The sequence below is a fragment of the Varanus komodoensis genome, unplaced genomic scaffold, assembly GCF_004798865.1.
Source record: "Varanus komodoensis strain SLA01 unplaced genomic scaffold, ASM479886v1 scaffold49, whole genome shotgun sequence".
Classification (NCBI taxonomy): Eukaryota; Metazoa; Chordata; class Lepidosauria; order Squamata; family Varanidae; genus Varanus; species Varanus komodoensis.
The window spans coordinates 3111605-3129108 of NW_025336072.1; the positions used below are offsets into that span (position 1 = coordinate 3111605).

Consider the following 17504-nt stretch of genomic DNA (forward strand, 5'->3'; position numbering starts at 1 on the left):
AGTGACCAAAGCAAAAAATACTTTAGCTAACAGAAACATTACAAATTCAGAAATACATAATCCTGATCTTTGCTTCATTTAGGTGTGAATTCAGACTAGTGGAATCCTTCCAAAATGGAGAACATCATGTGGCTATTTATTTTTCAACAGATTGAGTTAGTAGTTTATTTAACTCAATTGCATGGGTACTAACCAAAGGCACAGTAGCTGAAGTGAGGGACCCTCAAAAATGGTTGTGAAATATTAATGGGATCTACAAATGTTGAACTAGATGCCAATGTGAATCATTCTGAAGTAATATATTTGGAATGCGGTATTTCTGATTGGTAAAAAAAACTTAATGTTCTCACTTGCAAATAGATAGGGAAAACAAAGATTTCATAAACTACTTGAGACTGACCACTTGGATATTAAAGCACAGAAGTAAGTTGCCTTCAGCTGTCTAAGAACTTATTATTCTAAGCAGTATTAACCACATGTGGCCATCGTTTTTTGGTGGATTTTCTAAATAAAAGACTACCTGTGTTTTGGGGATCAGAAAAAGGTAAAATAAAGACTTCCTCTGTATTATTTTCTTTTATGTTAGAATGTAGTCTTTTGTAACAATGGACTATTTTTGTCAGCTTTTGATTGTGACATGAGACATGCCAGAATTTAGAGACTGTGTCATAAGTCTCACACAATAGCAGCCTCAAAGTTCTATGTTAGGTGCTCTGTTCTTTATTGTGTTGTGCATATCTATATGGTTAGATATGCTGGAAATAGTGAGGATGTTTTAATAAACGAGGTAGCACTTTTTAGGGTGCCGACAAGCTTGTTACTGCGATTCAGTTCTCCTTAAAAAAGTTGTCCTCTTCTGTTAAATTTCTTAAATTTACCTGGAAAACATAACACATGGCTGGTTGACTTAATGAGGAAAGGAAATGTGAATTGTGACCAAGACATTTAATTATTACTTCCCAAGTTACTTAATCATTTTCTGCACTAATTTTATTAGTATAATGAAAACTATTTAAATCAGTTAATTAAAAGTCATTGTGGTGTTTGTTCATTGAAAATATCCTTAATTAATTACAATGCAATTCTTCGTGCATTTACTCCAATGGAAGACCCACACTGAGTTTGGTGTTTATTGGACTGCATTCTTATTCAACAAAGATTTTGTTTTTGTTCTTAAATGAACAATTAAATCTAGATTTTTTAAACATGTAACATATTTAACACATAAGATTAAGCAGGAGGTCCCCTGCAACTATGTAAGGCCAGTGCTTTTTTTGTCATAGAATGCACCGGAATGGAGTTCCGGCACCTTTTTTCGACAGATTTTCCAAGTTTTAAAAGTAACATTTTAAAATTTGATGTGTGGTCCACGTGGATTTGAATCTCCCTGTTGAGCGTAGCAGGTTGGTGGCAAAATCATTAAAACGGTGCATGCGGGCTGCTTGTGTGTCGAGTCTGATGCATGCGTACTTCATGGGCGCTGGTTGTGATGGCACTGCTCAGCTTATAGCGCTGCTTGGCTTGTGATTGGTCGTGTGGTTGCATGCTGAGTTTACTGTGGGTGGCAACCGTTATGTTTCGTTACACAACTGACATGTGTGGGTGTGTGGACAGTGATTGACTATATACAAAAGGTAAATAATTTCAAGAGTTCCGACACCTTTTTCCTTACAAAAAAAGCACTGTGTAAGGTTATACCTCATTCTTCCTTTAATGTTCTCATTGTATAGTTGTTTTTTTCTGGCTATGTCATAAAAGAGGCAACAGTTCAAAACTGGGCCAATTTGGCCAAATTAGCTCAGTGTGTCCATCTAGAGCAGGGGTGCAGATTTAAACTGTTTGTTGAGTTGCTGAACACTTGAATATTCCATGACCCCCTTTTTTTTCTTATTTTTGCCATGTTATGTATTTGATTTTTCTACTTCGGTTTTCTTCTGGATACATACATAGAGGAGATGCTCTTGAATTGAGTAATTCATTAATTCTGCTTAAATTCTGTTTCAATAATTAAAATGGATTATTAGAAAGGAGTCAGTTTAAAAATTTTAAAAGTTCAAAAATTTTTGGAGAAGGTAAACTCCAAAACTGACTTCCTAGCAAGAGATAAGGTTGACTGACTTGTAACTTTGGTGGATTTGGATTTTCTGTATGAGAAAGATGGACATTATTTGTCCCAGTTCACTAGAAAAGGATACTGGATAGAGTTAGTCTTTCACTGTCAAATTACTTTCTTTTGAAAGGCATGTCCATATAGTACAGGGCTATGTATCTCTGTACTGTGTAGCAGTTATGTAGTTGCTTTGATTACAAAAAAATATCCATCCTTGCCTTCTAAAACTGCATTGGGCAAAATACATGATTTCCAGGTCTGATTTTTTTTAACATTAAAGTTGTAGGTTTGGTTTCTTGACATTTAAAGGTGCAACACTAAAGGTTTTTATGTAACTATGATGTCATAAAGCTGCAGGTTGCTCATGGCATTTAAGTGAATATTATCTAAGTTGTGTCTAGTGGAACTGAAGATCAATCTAGGCACTGCTTCTCCGCTTTCAAGTTCTCTCTCTCTGTTTCTTTCCTCTGTGTGTGGTGGTAGATTTTATTCAGAAATCATAGGAAAGGACAGAATGAAAATAGTTTGCATTTTGTCATCAGCATATAGATATGCAGCTCTACCTCTTTTTCTACTAATTCTAGGGAGGTAAATGAAATGTGGAAATGTGGGTTATTTTTGTGGCTAAGGAATAACAACTTAATCTGGGTAAGTTGGAAGTATTTGGGGTTGGGAAATCCATCAGTATGGATAGAGGTTTAGATCTGACTCTCAGTGGACTCTGAAAGGCCAGGTATTCAGTTTGAGAGTATTCTGGGATTCTGTACTATTTATGGAAGTGCAAATAGTATCAGCTGCCAGAAGTGCTTTTTACCCATTTACCAACCTTACCAAAGTTCTTTTTGGCTCAGGCTACCAGAGTGCCTCCTACTGCAAAGTCCTGCAAACTTCTTTCTTCACTGTGTTTATATGGGACAGGGCCTTTTTAATAGTGGCCCTATTAATTTTAATTAGACTATAAAATTAGCTTCTTGGGAAGGTACAGTTTGCTGCTTTTTTGTTGGCATTCCATTCAAAATGTCCTTAAAACCCTTTTATGTGGGTGGAAAATTAAATGAGAAAACTTAACTTGGCTTTGCTTCTACTATTTTATATTGGCTTAGGCCGATTCATTGATCTATATTTTAGATTATTGTTATTTTAATTAATCAGAATGCATGATGTAAGTATTTTGACTAAATAACAGTGTAATCTAGTCAAGTACCTATAACCCTCTGAATTTAGAGGATTACAAATGAAGGTTGCCTCCATGTTTTTCCTACCTGCAAAACATTTAGACAGCTGATGCTGGTGGCACTTGACTTCTGTCTTCCCTGCCTTTCAGAATGTCTGTAATAGCCTTTTTCCAAGGTTGCCGTTGTAATTGCAGAGTTGCAGCAAGCCACTTTTTTCCTTTTGGTGCCTGCTGTGAATGTAGGGGGAAGGCACTCTGAATTCAGAGAGTTTCAGAGATTGGAGCTAAATCTGCAAATAATTCTGTGGCTGTCTAGTCTTTGTCTAATGACCATAGGTGTTCTAATCCCTGCTCTGCTATGGAGCCAATTAGGTGACATTGGGCTATTCACAGACTCTCAGCCCAACCTAACCCACAGAGTTGTTGTAGGAATAAGATTGAGAGGAAGAGGAGGAGAGTAATGTAAGCTGCTTTTTTAAAAAAGCAGGGTATAAATTTAATAAAATAAGCTGTGTAAACACTTGTGGCAACAAATGAATTCCATGCATAATATGCACTATTGTTTGACAATTCTGATTATTGAGTTGCTCTATACAGAAAGAAATCATTTAAAGATAGTCCTACATTTTTTACTCCTTGATGCATACATAGGCATCTCTTATTCAAATCAGAATAATTATCAGGCATATAAAATGACTTTCCAATTCTTGATATATGTTTATGTATATTGTCAATATTAAATATAACACATTGATGTGATTGATTCATAGGAAGACACTCTGTCTTAAAACCACAGCCTCTGATTGTAGGCCAGGTGAGCCACCACACTATTCAACTTTGTTGGGACTTTGACGAACAACGAAAGGGACCTCAGGAGCAATGGTTAAAATTTTCAATTGAAGAAGAGGATCCTAAGCTGCATTGTTACTGCCTAATTTACACGTGAGTACAATTTTACTGTAATCTTTCATACCAAATGCTTTGAGCATTCTGAGACTGATACAATGAGCATATTCTAGATGGTGGTTATGAAATCAGACTATCAGTGGCTGCCAACGTTACTTGGGTATATCACCCTTGCTCTTAGTGCAATTTGTACTGCTCTATTGTTTTTAAAAGGAAAACTTACCCATTTGTGGGTACTAATACATGATAATAACATTTGCTGCTATAGGATCCTTGGTGTGACCTGTGAACCTCTCCCTCTGGGTTCTCCTGGTTCTTTTTCTATTCCTTCTACTGTTACTGTATGACCTAATTTGTACAAATTTTCCTCAATTGCAGAACAGATACAGGATGTTTCATAGTAAAATTGGGCTCCCTCTGAAACATTTGGTTGCAAACATTGTTATTTTATTAATTTCCTTGAGAATTAGGGGATTTGGTTACATGTTTTAAAAATTAATTAATTAATTGGCTGCGAAGCTACATAATTTGTCATTTTTATTTTTTTGCTCTGAGTCATGTGTTTCCTAATTAGAAAGATTCTGTGTAGAATTTGTCACTAGGTGGCAGAATTAGACTGTTTGAATAATACTGTTTGTCATGCTAGCTATTTTACATGATCTATAGTAGTTTAAAATTTAAAATATTTTGAGGCCTGTAGGAAACAACCTCCTAACAATGTCAAATGCTCTGAAAATATTTCATGCACTCTCTCTCCCTCTCTTGCTCGCTCGCTCGCTCGCGCTCTCTCTCTCTCTCTCTCTGTGTGTGTGTGTGTGTGTGTGTGTGTGTGTGTGTGTGTGTGTGTAGGACTTGTACCTGGTAACTCTGTGATTCTGATAGACATTTTTGTCTGTATTCCAAATATTAGATCAGAACCACTGTTTTTCCCTAAAATGTGTTACAAGTAATAGCTTGATGAAACTTGTTTAGATGTTCTGCTCTTATTTTTGGAGGGGTGCATTCCTTTTACATACTTTCCTCTTTCAAATGTGTACAACTAAGGCTATACTTAAGTAGGAGATCTGTTCTGCATCTGTTTAGTAGCAATCACATTAAAGCATTGGATCTGTATGTGCAGTTGGGGCACATGAAGGTGCAGATGGCTTCACTCTGAACCATAACAGCACCAAAATAACATGTTAAAAGCAGTTGGGAATTGTCTTACCCCTAAGCTAACTTTTTCCCAATTACTTTCACAGGTGCTAGGTACTATATATGGTCAATTGTTAACACCACAAATATTTTGTTGTTGTTTGCAAAATTAGAGTGCTATCAAATTGGAGGCTTTGGTGAATGGGGCAGCATATAAGTTTGCTAAGTAAATAAATAAATAAATAAATAAAATTACACTGTATTAGTGTGAAGGATGTCTAGTGCAACAACAGCAGCTTTACCTGGTATGATGAGATTTGTGGAAAACCTGTCATGCCAACTGATATTATTGGTGTTGTGCCAGAGGTCCTTTAAACTAGCACAACCTAATTTACGTTAGTATTAAATTAGACATTGTCCCTAACCTTAAATATACATGCTGTCAAAAATGGAAAAATACTTGGAAAAAACAAAGATAATTTCCCTCTTTTTAGAGGATATGCTCGACAGCATGTTGTGGAAGGCCTTGAACCCAGAACAACTTACAGATTTCGGCTTAAAGTCACAGATCCTGCAGGAGAATCTGTTTACAGTTCACCTGTTTGTGTAACAACAACAAGTAAGTTCACAATTCATCGTTAAGTATTAAAAATTCACAGAATAAATAAGTAAAACATAGGACCAGCTATTAAGTGAAAAGCAAAAGTTTATCCAGTACAATTAACATGCAGCACTGCTCCCAACTAAGCATTATATATCCATTACCTTGTTAGGGTTGTATTTTAGACTTCTTTTTCATTTGCTATTCCTCAGTATTCTCTAAAGGAAGATAAACCTTTATCTTATAATTTGTGCTTTTTTATGACAGCATCACATTATTCAGCTCTGACTGCCTGAAATAGAAAATAAGACAGGAAGCCACATCAGGTTTCTTTGCTCTTTACCAAACTGTGCTAGGCATTCAAACAGTATTGTTACCGAAGGATTCAGGCCACAAAATGTTCATTTTTGCTGTTGCCACCCTTCCTGTCCTCCTTCATGTGTCACCTCAGAAAACAAAGTTCCATCCGAGCCATAAATGGAAGCCAGATGCTACATGACCTTCAGTCAGCCATAAGTTTCTGCTACAGGTATTTCTGTAGTTCTTTAGGGATCACTTGCCTGCACTGGTGCAGGTTGAAGGTGGAGAGGAGAGAAATGTCACAATAAGAACAGAACCCATTTGAGGATTGTACCCATGATTGTTTACATGATAAAACAGCTTACCATGGCTTATATGGTGTGATGGATTGTAGCAACTGCCGGAAGACATTTTGAATTTTCAAACTGTGGCCTGTTGTGTTTTCTGAACTTGGGTAGCATGAGTTATATGGGGGTTAAGCATAACCCATGCTACCCAAGTTCAGAATGCAGTTTCTGATTTTGGATGACAGAACTAGCCACAGTTGCAGCTTGAATATTCAAGATGGTGCCTGTCAGTCCTGTGGCTATTAAATAACAGCCATGATGAGTGATTGTTATATAAGCGATGATGAGTCACACCATCATGCAAACCCTGTCAGTATGTATCAGTAATAAGAGATAGACTTGGAAAGTAAATCAGATGCTAGCTTCCAGAAGTTGATTATGAAAAAGCAAATAACTGAACACAAGAATGTCGTGCACTAGGTTTGTGGAAAGGTGAAACATACGGAATTTGGGTGATAATGGCTAGTAGGTTATTGTGATTTTTAGTGGATTAGACAAAAAAGGAAAATACTAATAAAGAAAAAACATGCAGGAGGTACAAGCACAGGTAAGAGGGCAAAGAAGTTTATTCTACCCATATCTGAGTGTGCACAGCAGAGTTGCTAATGTGGATGAAAAGTTATAATCTCAGAATTGTATCTATAGCTTACAAAGTTCATTGCAACTGGGATGAGAAATTGAAGGGTGTGCAAGCTAAAGGAATGAGAGAATTATGCATTATCTATTATAGGTTAAAAATGGAGCAACTGTAAGCTGTCTCTCACCATGAGAAACTCTTTGAAAGTTATATTGCCTATTTTTCTTACATTCCATGTCAACAGAGACTTAGGAGGCAACTTTATAAAGAGTACTGACTTGGGATTGCAAACCTATAAAGCCTTACAAAGATTGGGACTGCAATATTTAACAATGCCCCATCTGTACTCTGTGATCAACATCTGAGACCTTCCTGTTGCATGCCACCTGCAAGGAAGTGTTTGAAAACTGCAACAAGTTGGAGAGCCTTGTGGCAGTCCCAAATGTGGAATTATCTCCCTACTGAGGCCTGCCTAGTGCCAGCTTTGTCATCCTTTTGTACCAGGTTAAGACAGCCTTCTATGCTGAGGCTTTTAGATATCTAAGGTTATCTAATGGATTGATGGGGTTACCTATGTCTGGTTTTTTGATAAATAGTCCATATTTATTTCAACTTCCTTAAAGGGGATTTTCCATCCCCCATTTTGCAGCAACTGTTTACCTCATTCTTTACATGAAGATGACCCTCCTGATGTTAGGGTATCCTCTAGAGTGATCTTGCGGGAGCGGGGGTGGTGGTGAAATGAGAGATTGGATTTAGAATTTAGCTTGGAGTTTTGAATTTCATCAAAGATTTAAGACTGTAGAGAGTGTGTAGACAGACATTTCTCATTAAACAAATTGCTTTCACATTGGTTTTAAATACTTTTAACAGGCACATGTTACAAACAGGGACGTATTTATCAGTCCATACCAATTTTCTTACAACTGTTTAATATTAGCTATTTTTTCCAAATAGGTTTTCTGACAATTTTATTTACATTTTATATACAAGAAATAATATGACAGATATTAGCTGTTTGCTCTCAGCTTGTGATAAATAGCCCTTCTTGTGCTATTTTAAAATTATATTATTGAAATGTCATGCCGATCCAGAAATCTAACTGCACTGATTTGGTTTGTAGATACTAAAAATGAAATTAGTATTTCTTTATAGAAGGGGGAAGATTCTTTTGAAAAAAAATTTAAAGCATGAAATATGTAGTGGGTTAGCCATGCACTCCATTGTGGTTGGTGCTTATTAGATTATAAACTTCTCTTTTTCATCATGATGAGCATAGGCAGTAACTTAAATGCATCAAAAAGCCAAAAGGATAGAATGAAAATAAACTGCTTTGTAAACTGTTCAGGAATAGATCTTGGATGAAAAGCAGTGAAAATGTTTTGCAGTACAGTTCTACTCAGATGTAAGTTCCATTGAATTCAATTAGGCTGTTAAGCAGGTATTGTAGGAAATGAGGGTGGCAATTGTTCTTGCTGTGTGCTCATGGGCCATGGTGATCTGGACTTTGCAACAGAATGAAGGGGAGAAGGTGGAGGAAGCTTGGAAATGTGAGGCTCAAGACTTTGGACAAGTTCATCCCACCTCCTATGCTCTCAACTCTTGCTCTTCCTGGCTTATCACTAAAGCCAGAAAAGGGTTCAGGAGGTCATCAATGCTTCTCTGAATTAAGGTCTGTACCCCTCTTCCTTGAAGGAGGTGGTAATCAGGCCTCTTGAAGAAGATGAGCCTGGATTCAGAGGATGTTGCCAGTTATAGAGATGTGACTAACAACCCTTTCTAGAGCTTTTTGCAAAGAAATTATCTGTTGTTTTGAATGTGTGAAGGGAAGAATACTTGGTGCATGACAGGCATGGAGTTAAAGTTTTGCATTATCTAGAATAATTCAGCAAAAATACATGAGGTTATGATAACATCAATGGTCTATTTCTTTAGTCTCTAAACTAGAGCTTTGGTTATATTTTCTACATCTATAGAACAGAGGTTGTCTTCCTCTAACAGAGCAGCACCAATGTGCATGTAAGAACATCAACATCAGAGGGGGGCAGGATCATTCTGAGAAGCTCCTAGGCAGCATAAGAATTTCTTTCCTGAGACTGCTGTATATTTCCCATCTTCAAGAATCTGTGATAAGGCTCAGAGTTGTCTGCATATCCAAATCACATTCTGTGAATAAAGGCTAAGTCCTGTTGAAGTTAACAGACTAGGAGCAGGCTCAAACTTGTTTACAGTCAAAAGCTGACAACTGATTCACCAATTCTATCCTAGCTTCTAGTTAGCTGAGGACCACCTTAAATGTTTCAATGAAAAAAACTATGCTGAAGCATTTCTCATTAATTAGCAGTGATGTGTTCAAGTTCTTTACTCCAAGTTTTAAGTCAAGTCTTTACTTTCAAGTGCAAGTCAAGTCTCAAGTCACTGCAAGAAATTTTCAAGTGAATTCTCTTCTTTAGTCCCTTTTCTAGTCTCAAGAGTCAACTTTAACAGAAAAAGAGAGGTGGTGGTGGGAGAGCTGTAAACACCCACTGATGCCCCCATCTGCACTTCTCTCAGTGATGCACTGAAGTCCTTTACTTCACCTATGCTTTATTTAAACAAAGCTCTGCTATTATTTGAATTTCTCAAGATTGCAATTTAGAAAAAAGATTTTCTCCATTATTGGTCCCCAACCTAGCACTGTTATTCTCCCTGGGAACACATGCGAACAGCAGAGGCAGTAGACAGGAGAAGCACTATTGCACTTCCTGTCAAGGAGAGCAAAGGGCGCCAAATAGAGCTGAAGCCTTCCCCCTATACTAGTCCCTGGGTTATGGACAAGTGCTATTCCTGAAAACATCCTTAAGTTGCATTTGTATGTAAGTCACATCACATGAGTAAACCAAATGTGCATCTTAGTATATGTATAATACTTCCATATTCACTAAAACATCCTAAATACAATACAGCATTGCAATAATGATATTAAAAAATATTTCTTAAAACAGTTTAGACCATTCTTTTAAAGTCAGTGTCTTACAGAGTTAAGCTAGGTCACCATCATTCTTGCATAGGTTATATCCAGATCATCAATATGAAGTATTTTGAACACTTTAAAATAGTGTATGTTGTTTGTTCTTTTTGTTTGTTCATTTTCTGAATGCATTTCTGAGTTGCTCTGCTAATTTACAATAAACCATAAGAATAATATAATGCTACAGTTCCAAACAAAACCAAACTTAAACAAAATAGAGAAAATAATCAGAACTGTCTTTCTTTCTTTTTATAGAAATGGGCAATATTTGCAGGCTTGTTGGCCACTTCAGAGGGGATCAAGCCTGCCAAGTTCTACTCAAACAGGTTCTGGTTTTCTCCCTCTCTCTCTGCTGTCAATGCAACATCATTTTTCCATCTGTGGTACAGGCAAGCTAATACTGATCTAATTCCCATTTAGAAGTTGTCCTTGTAACAGGCCCTACACTACTACAAGGCCATTTATGATGAGAAAAAGAAAATGGCTGTACAAACAACTGAAGCTTACTGCAAGAAAGCAACTCCAGTAGTAACCCCCCTTCCAGCAACCCCACTCCTCCATAAACATAATTGAGCATAGGTTCAATTTGCTCAGGAGATCTCTAACCAACAGATTGGTTGAGTACTCAGTTTGCAAACAGAAAGGAATGCTTGACTTGGAAGTTGATGGCCATCAGAGATTTGGCACTCTGCCAGATTTTCTAAAATTCTAACATTTGTAAAAGCACTACAAAATATTGGGATAAATACCAGAAGAGAATTAAGAATAAACAAAATTGCACAGGAGAAATATGGAGGAATGATAGTAAGGAAAGAAGAGATAGACTGGCTGGGCATGTTGGAGGCAGATTATTTTTCCAAAGCTTGTGGCATTCATTCTTGCAGTGGTTTAGGTTTTTGGAATAGTAGCATACCTGAGACTTTTTCACACAGCTCTTCCTCTGCTCCAGGCCTATTTTAGGCCTTGTTCCAAGGGGAAGCTGGAGCAGGATGCCTGGAGGCTCCAAGTGGAGTTGAACATACTGAAACGTTCCTAGTATTTTGCTCCCTCCCCCTCCCCCTCCCCCCTTGAGAATAGTCCCTGAACTACATATGATCCTATTTTTTTCCAACTTGGAACTGGAGGGAAGGCAAACACCCTTCTTCAAATCAGAGATTAAAAGAATTTTTTTTTTAATTTTATTTTTTTAGCAGAATCCATGCCTGGTGTTCTGAGAGGAAGCATCAAGAAATCTTACCAACTTTACAACTGCAACTTTGTAATTTTTAGTTTTGGGCTCAAAGGTCTTTCAGTTGGGTTTCTCTTAAAAAGAAAAATAGGCAGCCATGTGTTTTTCCTATGAGGCATCATTGTGTTGTAATGAACCAGATAAACACATTCTTGCTGGTTGTTTCACCTGTGCTTGAAGCAAGAATGAGTAGTTTCTTTCGTCTTTTAAATCTCTCATCTTCTTGCCCAGCACAGCTTCTCTTTTGGGTTAGTGAAAGGCTTTAGAGAGAGATTGAGAATAGAGAGGTCTCTAGAGGTGCAATCAGGAAAATTAAAGAATCACATCGTGGACAGAAGAACCTTTAATGTGGGGCAAGAAAAGCAGAGCAGCTTTCAGAGTTTCAATTTCTTTTTTTTCCTGACATGCTTATTTTTTTCAACCCTTTGGCTAATGTCCATGGACTTTTAGGAGACAGACTGAATCCCAGAGGGACCGGTAGAAAAGCCCTTTCAAGTCTGATTTTGTTCCAATCACAAATTCTCAGATCTAAGCCAATGGTAGTCTGATTTATCTGTGGATTAGGAACAGCCCTTCTTAAAGAGGCAGATGGCAGCATCCTGGCTCCTGCATTTCCTGATCAGCCTCCCTCCCCTTTTTTAAAGGGAAAGATAGAAAACCCATGCCATGGCCCACACAGAGAAAGACTATCAGGTTTACTGATAACCCAGGAGGCAAAGCATTTTTATTTGGTGCCAGATTGGCCTACAAGGACCAATATCCATTTTCCTCAGAAGGGAGTCCACCAGTGAACCCTTCAAATAATCCCCACAGCTGCCTTGGTATTCTCAGAATCTATTAATAAACATGGCTGACCCTGCTGTCTATTGGTTGTCCTTGGAATTTACCATCCTGACATTAAATCATTGAAATTTCCTAGAGAGAAGTTTATCAAGAGAAAGGTCTCTCTCTGTTTTTTTTTAAATTAGGGGTTAGGGAATTCAGCAGTGATTCAATGAAATCAAGGAGCACCAAGGATCCCACCTTTGTTGCCACATTGTTAGATCTTGCATGAAACTGGCCAAAATAGATTGAAGAAAAGCAAATCAGCAATATTTATTAAGAATATGGCATGCAAGGCTCTCACCATATTATTACATTTGTAAGACAGAATGTCTTGGAACTGTGCATCCTCTGACAGCTTTCTCATAGACCCCCTCCCTTCCTGAGGCTGGGAATTGTCCCCTCTCCATTCATACCTTATCTATGGATGACCCTAACAAGCTGCAGCTCAAACACTCATCCTTGGCCTGGTTCCTCCTTGTTCTCTCTTATCTAGGACCAGCTCTTGTAGAGCTTGCATACACACAAGTTTCCTCTTTAACCTTGTATTTGTATGAACAAAGGAGGCACCATCTTCTCCAACAAGAGCTAGTTACTCAATTTGAGCGCCCAACACTGTTGTAACCCTTGGAAATCAGCAGATCATCAAATGATAGTACCTTGAAAAAATTGTTCACATTATCCCAGGGCCAGTATATCCAAGCTGAAATCATCATCATTACATAAAGGAAGTTATGTATTTGGGATGTTCATAATGTATTTTGGTATTACATTTCACTTCATGTTTGTTCTCCCCTCCCACTTTTATTGTTTTCTTAGATAAGAATGAGAAGGGTATAAGAAAAGTGAAATAAAATCACCAGAGGATTTTAAACCAATATAACCAATGCATTCATAATCTGCAAATTTCCAAAGAGGTCAAAAATTTCTATACTTTTTTCATTCAATACTCTGTTGAAGCTTGAAAAAAGAATGACTATAATTCGCTATACTGACAAATTTTCCAATCACTTCAAATCATAAATCATCATCAACATTTTAACAAGCTTCCTTTTACATCATACTACTTATGCTGGATATAATAAAATTTCCATTTATCATTAAATTCTTCAGTTGGTCTTCTGTTTACATAATTACCTTTGTCATCACTGCATATTCTGCTAACTTATTTTTTCAGTCTTCAATTATTGGACATTCTAGTGTTTTTCATTTAGAAGCAATTCTAATTCTTGCTGCAGTTGTCATATATTTGGATAACTCTGACGTGTTATTTAAAAGAGTGGCATTATATTTAAAAGCATATTCTTAGGACTCATAGGAAGCTTAGTTTTAAAGTTTTCTTTGTATTTCCGCATGTATCAACCTCCAAAATCTTTTCATTATTTCACAAGTCCACCACATATGGTAGAAAGTCCCACCTACTTTATTACATTTCCAACATTTTCCATTTAAGTTCTTGTCTATTTTTCTATATCTTGTGGAGTGATATACCACCAAAAAAATCTTATACCAATTTTCTATTAATTCTTGACTACCTGTGAATTTATTATTTTTCTTCCATAAGGCTTCCCACTGAGGGGTGGGATTTCTTCTCCAAGGTTCTGTATCCAAATTGTCCTACATTTCTCGTCTTGCTGATTGTCAGTGTCATATTGAAGTAATCAGTTATAAAGTCTTCCTAATGGATGATCATTTTGTTGTGTAATCAGCTTTTCAAAATCCATCAAATCTTTTATGGTGCCTTTCCCTAATTTCGTTTCCCCTTTCAGTCTTGCAGCCAATTGGTAGTAAACAAGCCGTTGTATATTATTCACATTATCCCAGAACCAGTATATCTGAGCTGAAATAATCATTCTAAAAATAAGGGAAATTATGTATTTGGGATGTTCATAATGTATTTTGGCATTGCACTTCACATAATGTTTGTTTTCCAGACAGTGTAATGGATTTATATGAAAACTTATCCACAGGTTTTCTTATTTATCATACAGCTTTATGATAAATATAAATTTATTATAAATTTATAATAGCTTTATATTATATTATAGCTTTAGTATAAATATAGATTTCTTTCTTATTTCCTAGCTTCACTAATGTGCATGTTAAGAATATTCACATTAAAACAAAACATTGCTTTTGGTTTAGAATTTGCATTCAGCTGGAAAGAGGCTTCATAAATCAGAGAGGCAAGTACTTTAAAAAAGGGTGTGATACTTCTTTTTTCCCCTGGTAAAATACAGGAAAGTCCTGTTCAAATGAGGCGTGCAATTTTAATCAATCCCCCCTAAATAGAAAGACAAACAGCTGCTGCTTGTTAATTGGAGAATGTCTTCACCAATGAGTTCATCATTTATTCACAGCCTTCAATAGAGTTTTCAGTTTGATAAATAAATTCCTATTGGCACACTAGAATACATTGCTCTACACATCTGCAAGCAAGTGGTTTCTTTACCTTTCATGAAGGGTTTATTTCAGAAGAGAAAGGCATGACCTTCACTTGTCAGGTTTCTTTTTTTGTTCACCATTTATTATATAGACCCAATTTCCCTGAGGAACTTTTGTCAATCTTCCTTGAGTTACCCATCAGGAAATTTTATTAAGTAAAAATGTTTTTAATATAACTACTCCCAGATGAAGAAGTGTACAATTTAATTGTTTCCTTTGACTTTCTAAGATAACTTCCTTTTTTTCAAATTGTATTGTTTTATGGCCCCTGAGAACTGTATGCCCTCGTAGAGACACAGAATAAAGGACTGTGAAAGCATAGACATAATCTATGTATATACTTTTTCAGTGTCCAACACATTTCACGTGCATTATTTATGCAACAACCCTGATATTGTTACATTCCCATATTGCAATTGTTGGGGAAGACGAAAAAGTGAATTGCCTAAGCCCCAAGGCCTCCTCATAAATTTGTGCAATTTAAACTGGGAATTTCCTAGCTTAGCCACATGCTTTTGAACACATCACAAAGAGTGACATGCAGCATGTTGTGATTCATCGAGGCGGTGTTTTCTTATTTTTATTTTCTGTTTTAGAAAAGTGATCTCAGTGTTTTAAAAATAAATGCATTATCTTGTTTTGTTTAGCAGCTTGGGAATACTCAAATGCTGTGTAATTCTACATTGTTTAAATAGTTGAAAGAATACTAGCAGAAATCTCTGTCTAACCCATTTTGCATGCTTTGTCTTGAGATGAACCAGTGAGTGGGGACCACCTTCACCGTGCTGTAAGCAGGAATGATATAGATGAAGTTCTTAATATTCTTCGAGGAAGGTGAGAAACATAGAAACAGAGTGAGTCAGAAGGGGCCTCCCAAGCCATCTAGTCTGACCCCCGGCTCTAGCTGGCTCTGCTCACGACATGCCTACCATGTACATGTCTAGCCTATCCTTGAACACCCTCACTGATGGAGCCTCAGCCACCTCCTGTAAAATGATTCATGTTTTAAAATGTCCATATTCATGTAATAATGTTCAAAAGATAATATGAAAAGTTATCTGATGAGGTGTGTTCTGTCACAAGGAGTAGATTTTCCAGTCTCCTAGTGACCTGAATATTTTAGGATAAGCCCAGTGTGGTAGATTTTGAAATGTGAGTTATCATGCTGCTAACACAATTAGTGCTTTATATATTTTCGTAACATTGTCTTGGATCCAACCCCCTCCCCCACCGGTTGTGCACAAGCAGAAGGCCAGCATGATGTATAATTAATCATTGCCCCTCATAGTTGCTGCATCTTCTTCCTCAAGAGTCTCTCTGGAAGCTCCCCAATTGTGGGGAAGGTTTTTCAGTGAGTTGACATTAGATGGGAGAGTGGGGAAGGCCCCTCTGCATCCAAACCATAATATCTTTTTAAGATATGATAGGCAGTAACGGCCACTAAGATTGTGCACTAGCAAGTAAGAGAGTGCTGCCACGGAGCAGCAGCCAAGGGAGACGCAATATCTTTTGATGGTGGGCATTACAGGATAACAGCAGAAATGCAGGGACTGCTACGTCAGTGATGTGCAGCTGCTGCAATTGGTTAGCAGGTTATGAGACAGAATTAGAAACTATTGGTCAGAGAGCCATACTGCTTGCCAGTCAGCACAGGGAAGTCTTAGCTGACAGGGCATGGGCCTTGGGTATTTTAGAGGGGTACTCTGGACCTCCCCACATTTCTGTGTCCTCCAGAATTTAATAAGTACTACAGTGGGGTTTGAAGCTGTGTGATGAGCAGAGGAAGAGGTCAAAACAGAACAAAAGTATGATAGGCACCCATTGAAGCATCCCCCACAAAGGCTCTGTAAGTGTCTGGTTGATCTTCCACAGGAACAGCAGAAAGATGGAAAAGTATGTGGGGGATAGGGAACATTTACAGTACTGCAGTACTTTAAGAACCCACAAGACCTGAAAGAACCCACAAGGCCACAGTGGCATAATTCTTTGCTGGGGTCAGGTTAGGGCATTCTGAAAATGCCCCATATTGCTACCACAGCACCACCACCCTGTATGGTGAGGTAGAAGGGGGCCTAAAAGCATGTGGCGAGGTGCCAGCTTGCTCGCAAGGAGATAGTTTTGGACTCGCTCAGAGAAAAGGATCTCTGCGCACACATGCCTATCTGCGTGCGCACATGTGCCTTGGCCTGCACCCCCTGCCCACACTGCCTTGGCGGCCCGCACCCATCCCTGGCACCTTTTAACTGGCCCCCTATTCAAAAAGGGGACCCCTGCTCTAGATTATAAATATGTGGAGGAAAGAACTGTAGTTGTGGTGGAAACATTTACAAAACAATAATGGATATACTCTCTTTTTTGAAAAGGAAAGTGGTGGTAGATACACTTAATAAACTAGGATTTTCAGCTCTGATGGTTACTTCACAAAAAGGATATTTTAGGTAGGTAGTATCATATCATTTCTTTTACCTTTTTCTTCTATAGCCTTGAATTTATACACCAGTGCTTTCTGTTCAGATCAGATCAAATGATGTTTTCCATTAACTTCTTTATTTTTGAGGGATATGATATTTGCACTACCATGCTTTAAAATCAGGGATGGACAATTGATGAGGTGCTGATCTTGTTTGCATGTCATGATAAGGCACCATGGGTTAATTACCCATGAAGCTCTGAGATGCATGTGGGGTACCATGTTGAATATGCAGTGGTGGGGATGTGTTATGTGAACATGTGTGTTGTGGACTATTTGAGGGATAAACATCTCCCAGCTTATGAACTCTTATTATCAGAGTGTTATTTAGTACTTGCTTTTAGAAAAATGTTTGGTTTTATTATCTTATTTTTGCTGAT

At 37.5% G+C, this 17504-nt stretch overlaps 2 protein-coding genes across 2 annotated transcripts in view; one reads left to right on the forward strand and one right to left on the reverse strand.

Annotated features, from left to right (window-relative positions):
- Positions 1-246: 246 nt before the first annotated feature.
- FANK1 (fibronectin type III and ankyrin repeat domains 1) overlaps positions 247-17504 on the forward strand; it is a 46428-nt gene continuing 29170 nt past the window's right edge. The window contains exons 1-5 of the mRNA XM_044445612.1: positions 247-313; positions 4055-4226; positions 5819-5943; positions 15407-15488; positions 17018-17092. Coding sequence (XP_044301547.1) covers positions 247-313; positions 4055-4226; positions 5819-5943; positions 15407-15488; positions 17018-17092 — 521 coding nt within the window. The remainder of the gene's footprint in view (positions 314-4054; positions 4227-5818; positions 5944-15406; positions 15489-17017; positions 17093-17504) is intronic.
- The window catches only part of ADAM12 (ADAM metallopeptidase domain 12), a 342499-nt gene continuing 331104 nt past the window's right edge, over positions 6110-17504 (reverse strand). Inside the window, exon 23 of the mRNA XM_044445563.1 lies at positions 6110-6217. The gene's annotated coding sequence lies outside the window, so the exon portion shown is untranslated. The remainder of the gene's footprint in view (positions 6218-17504) is intronic.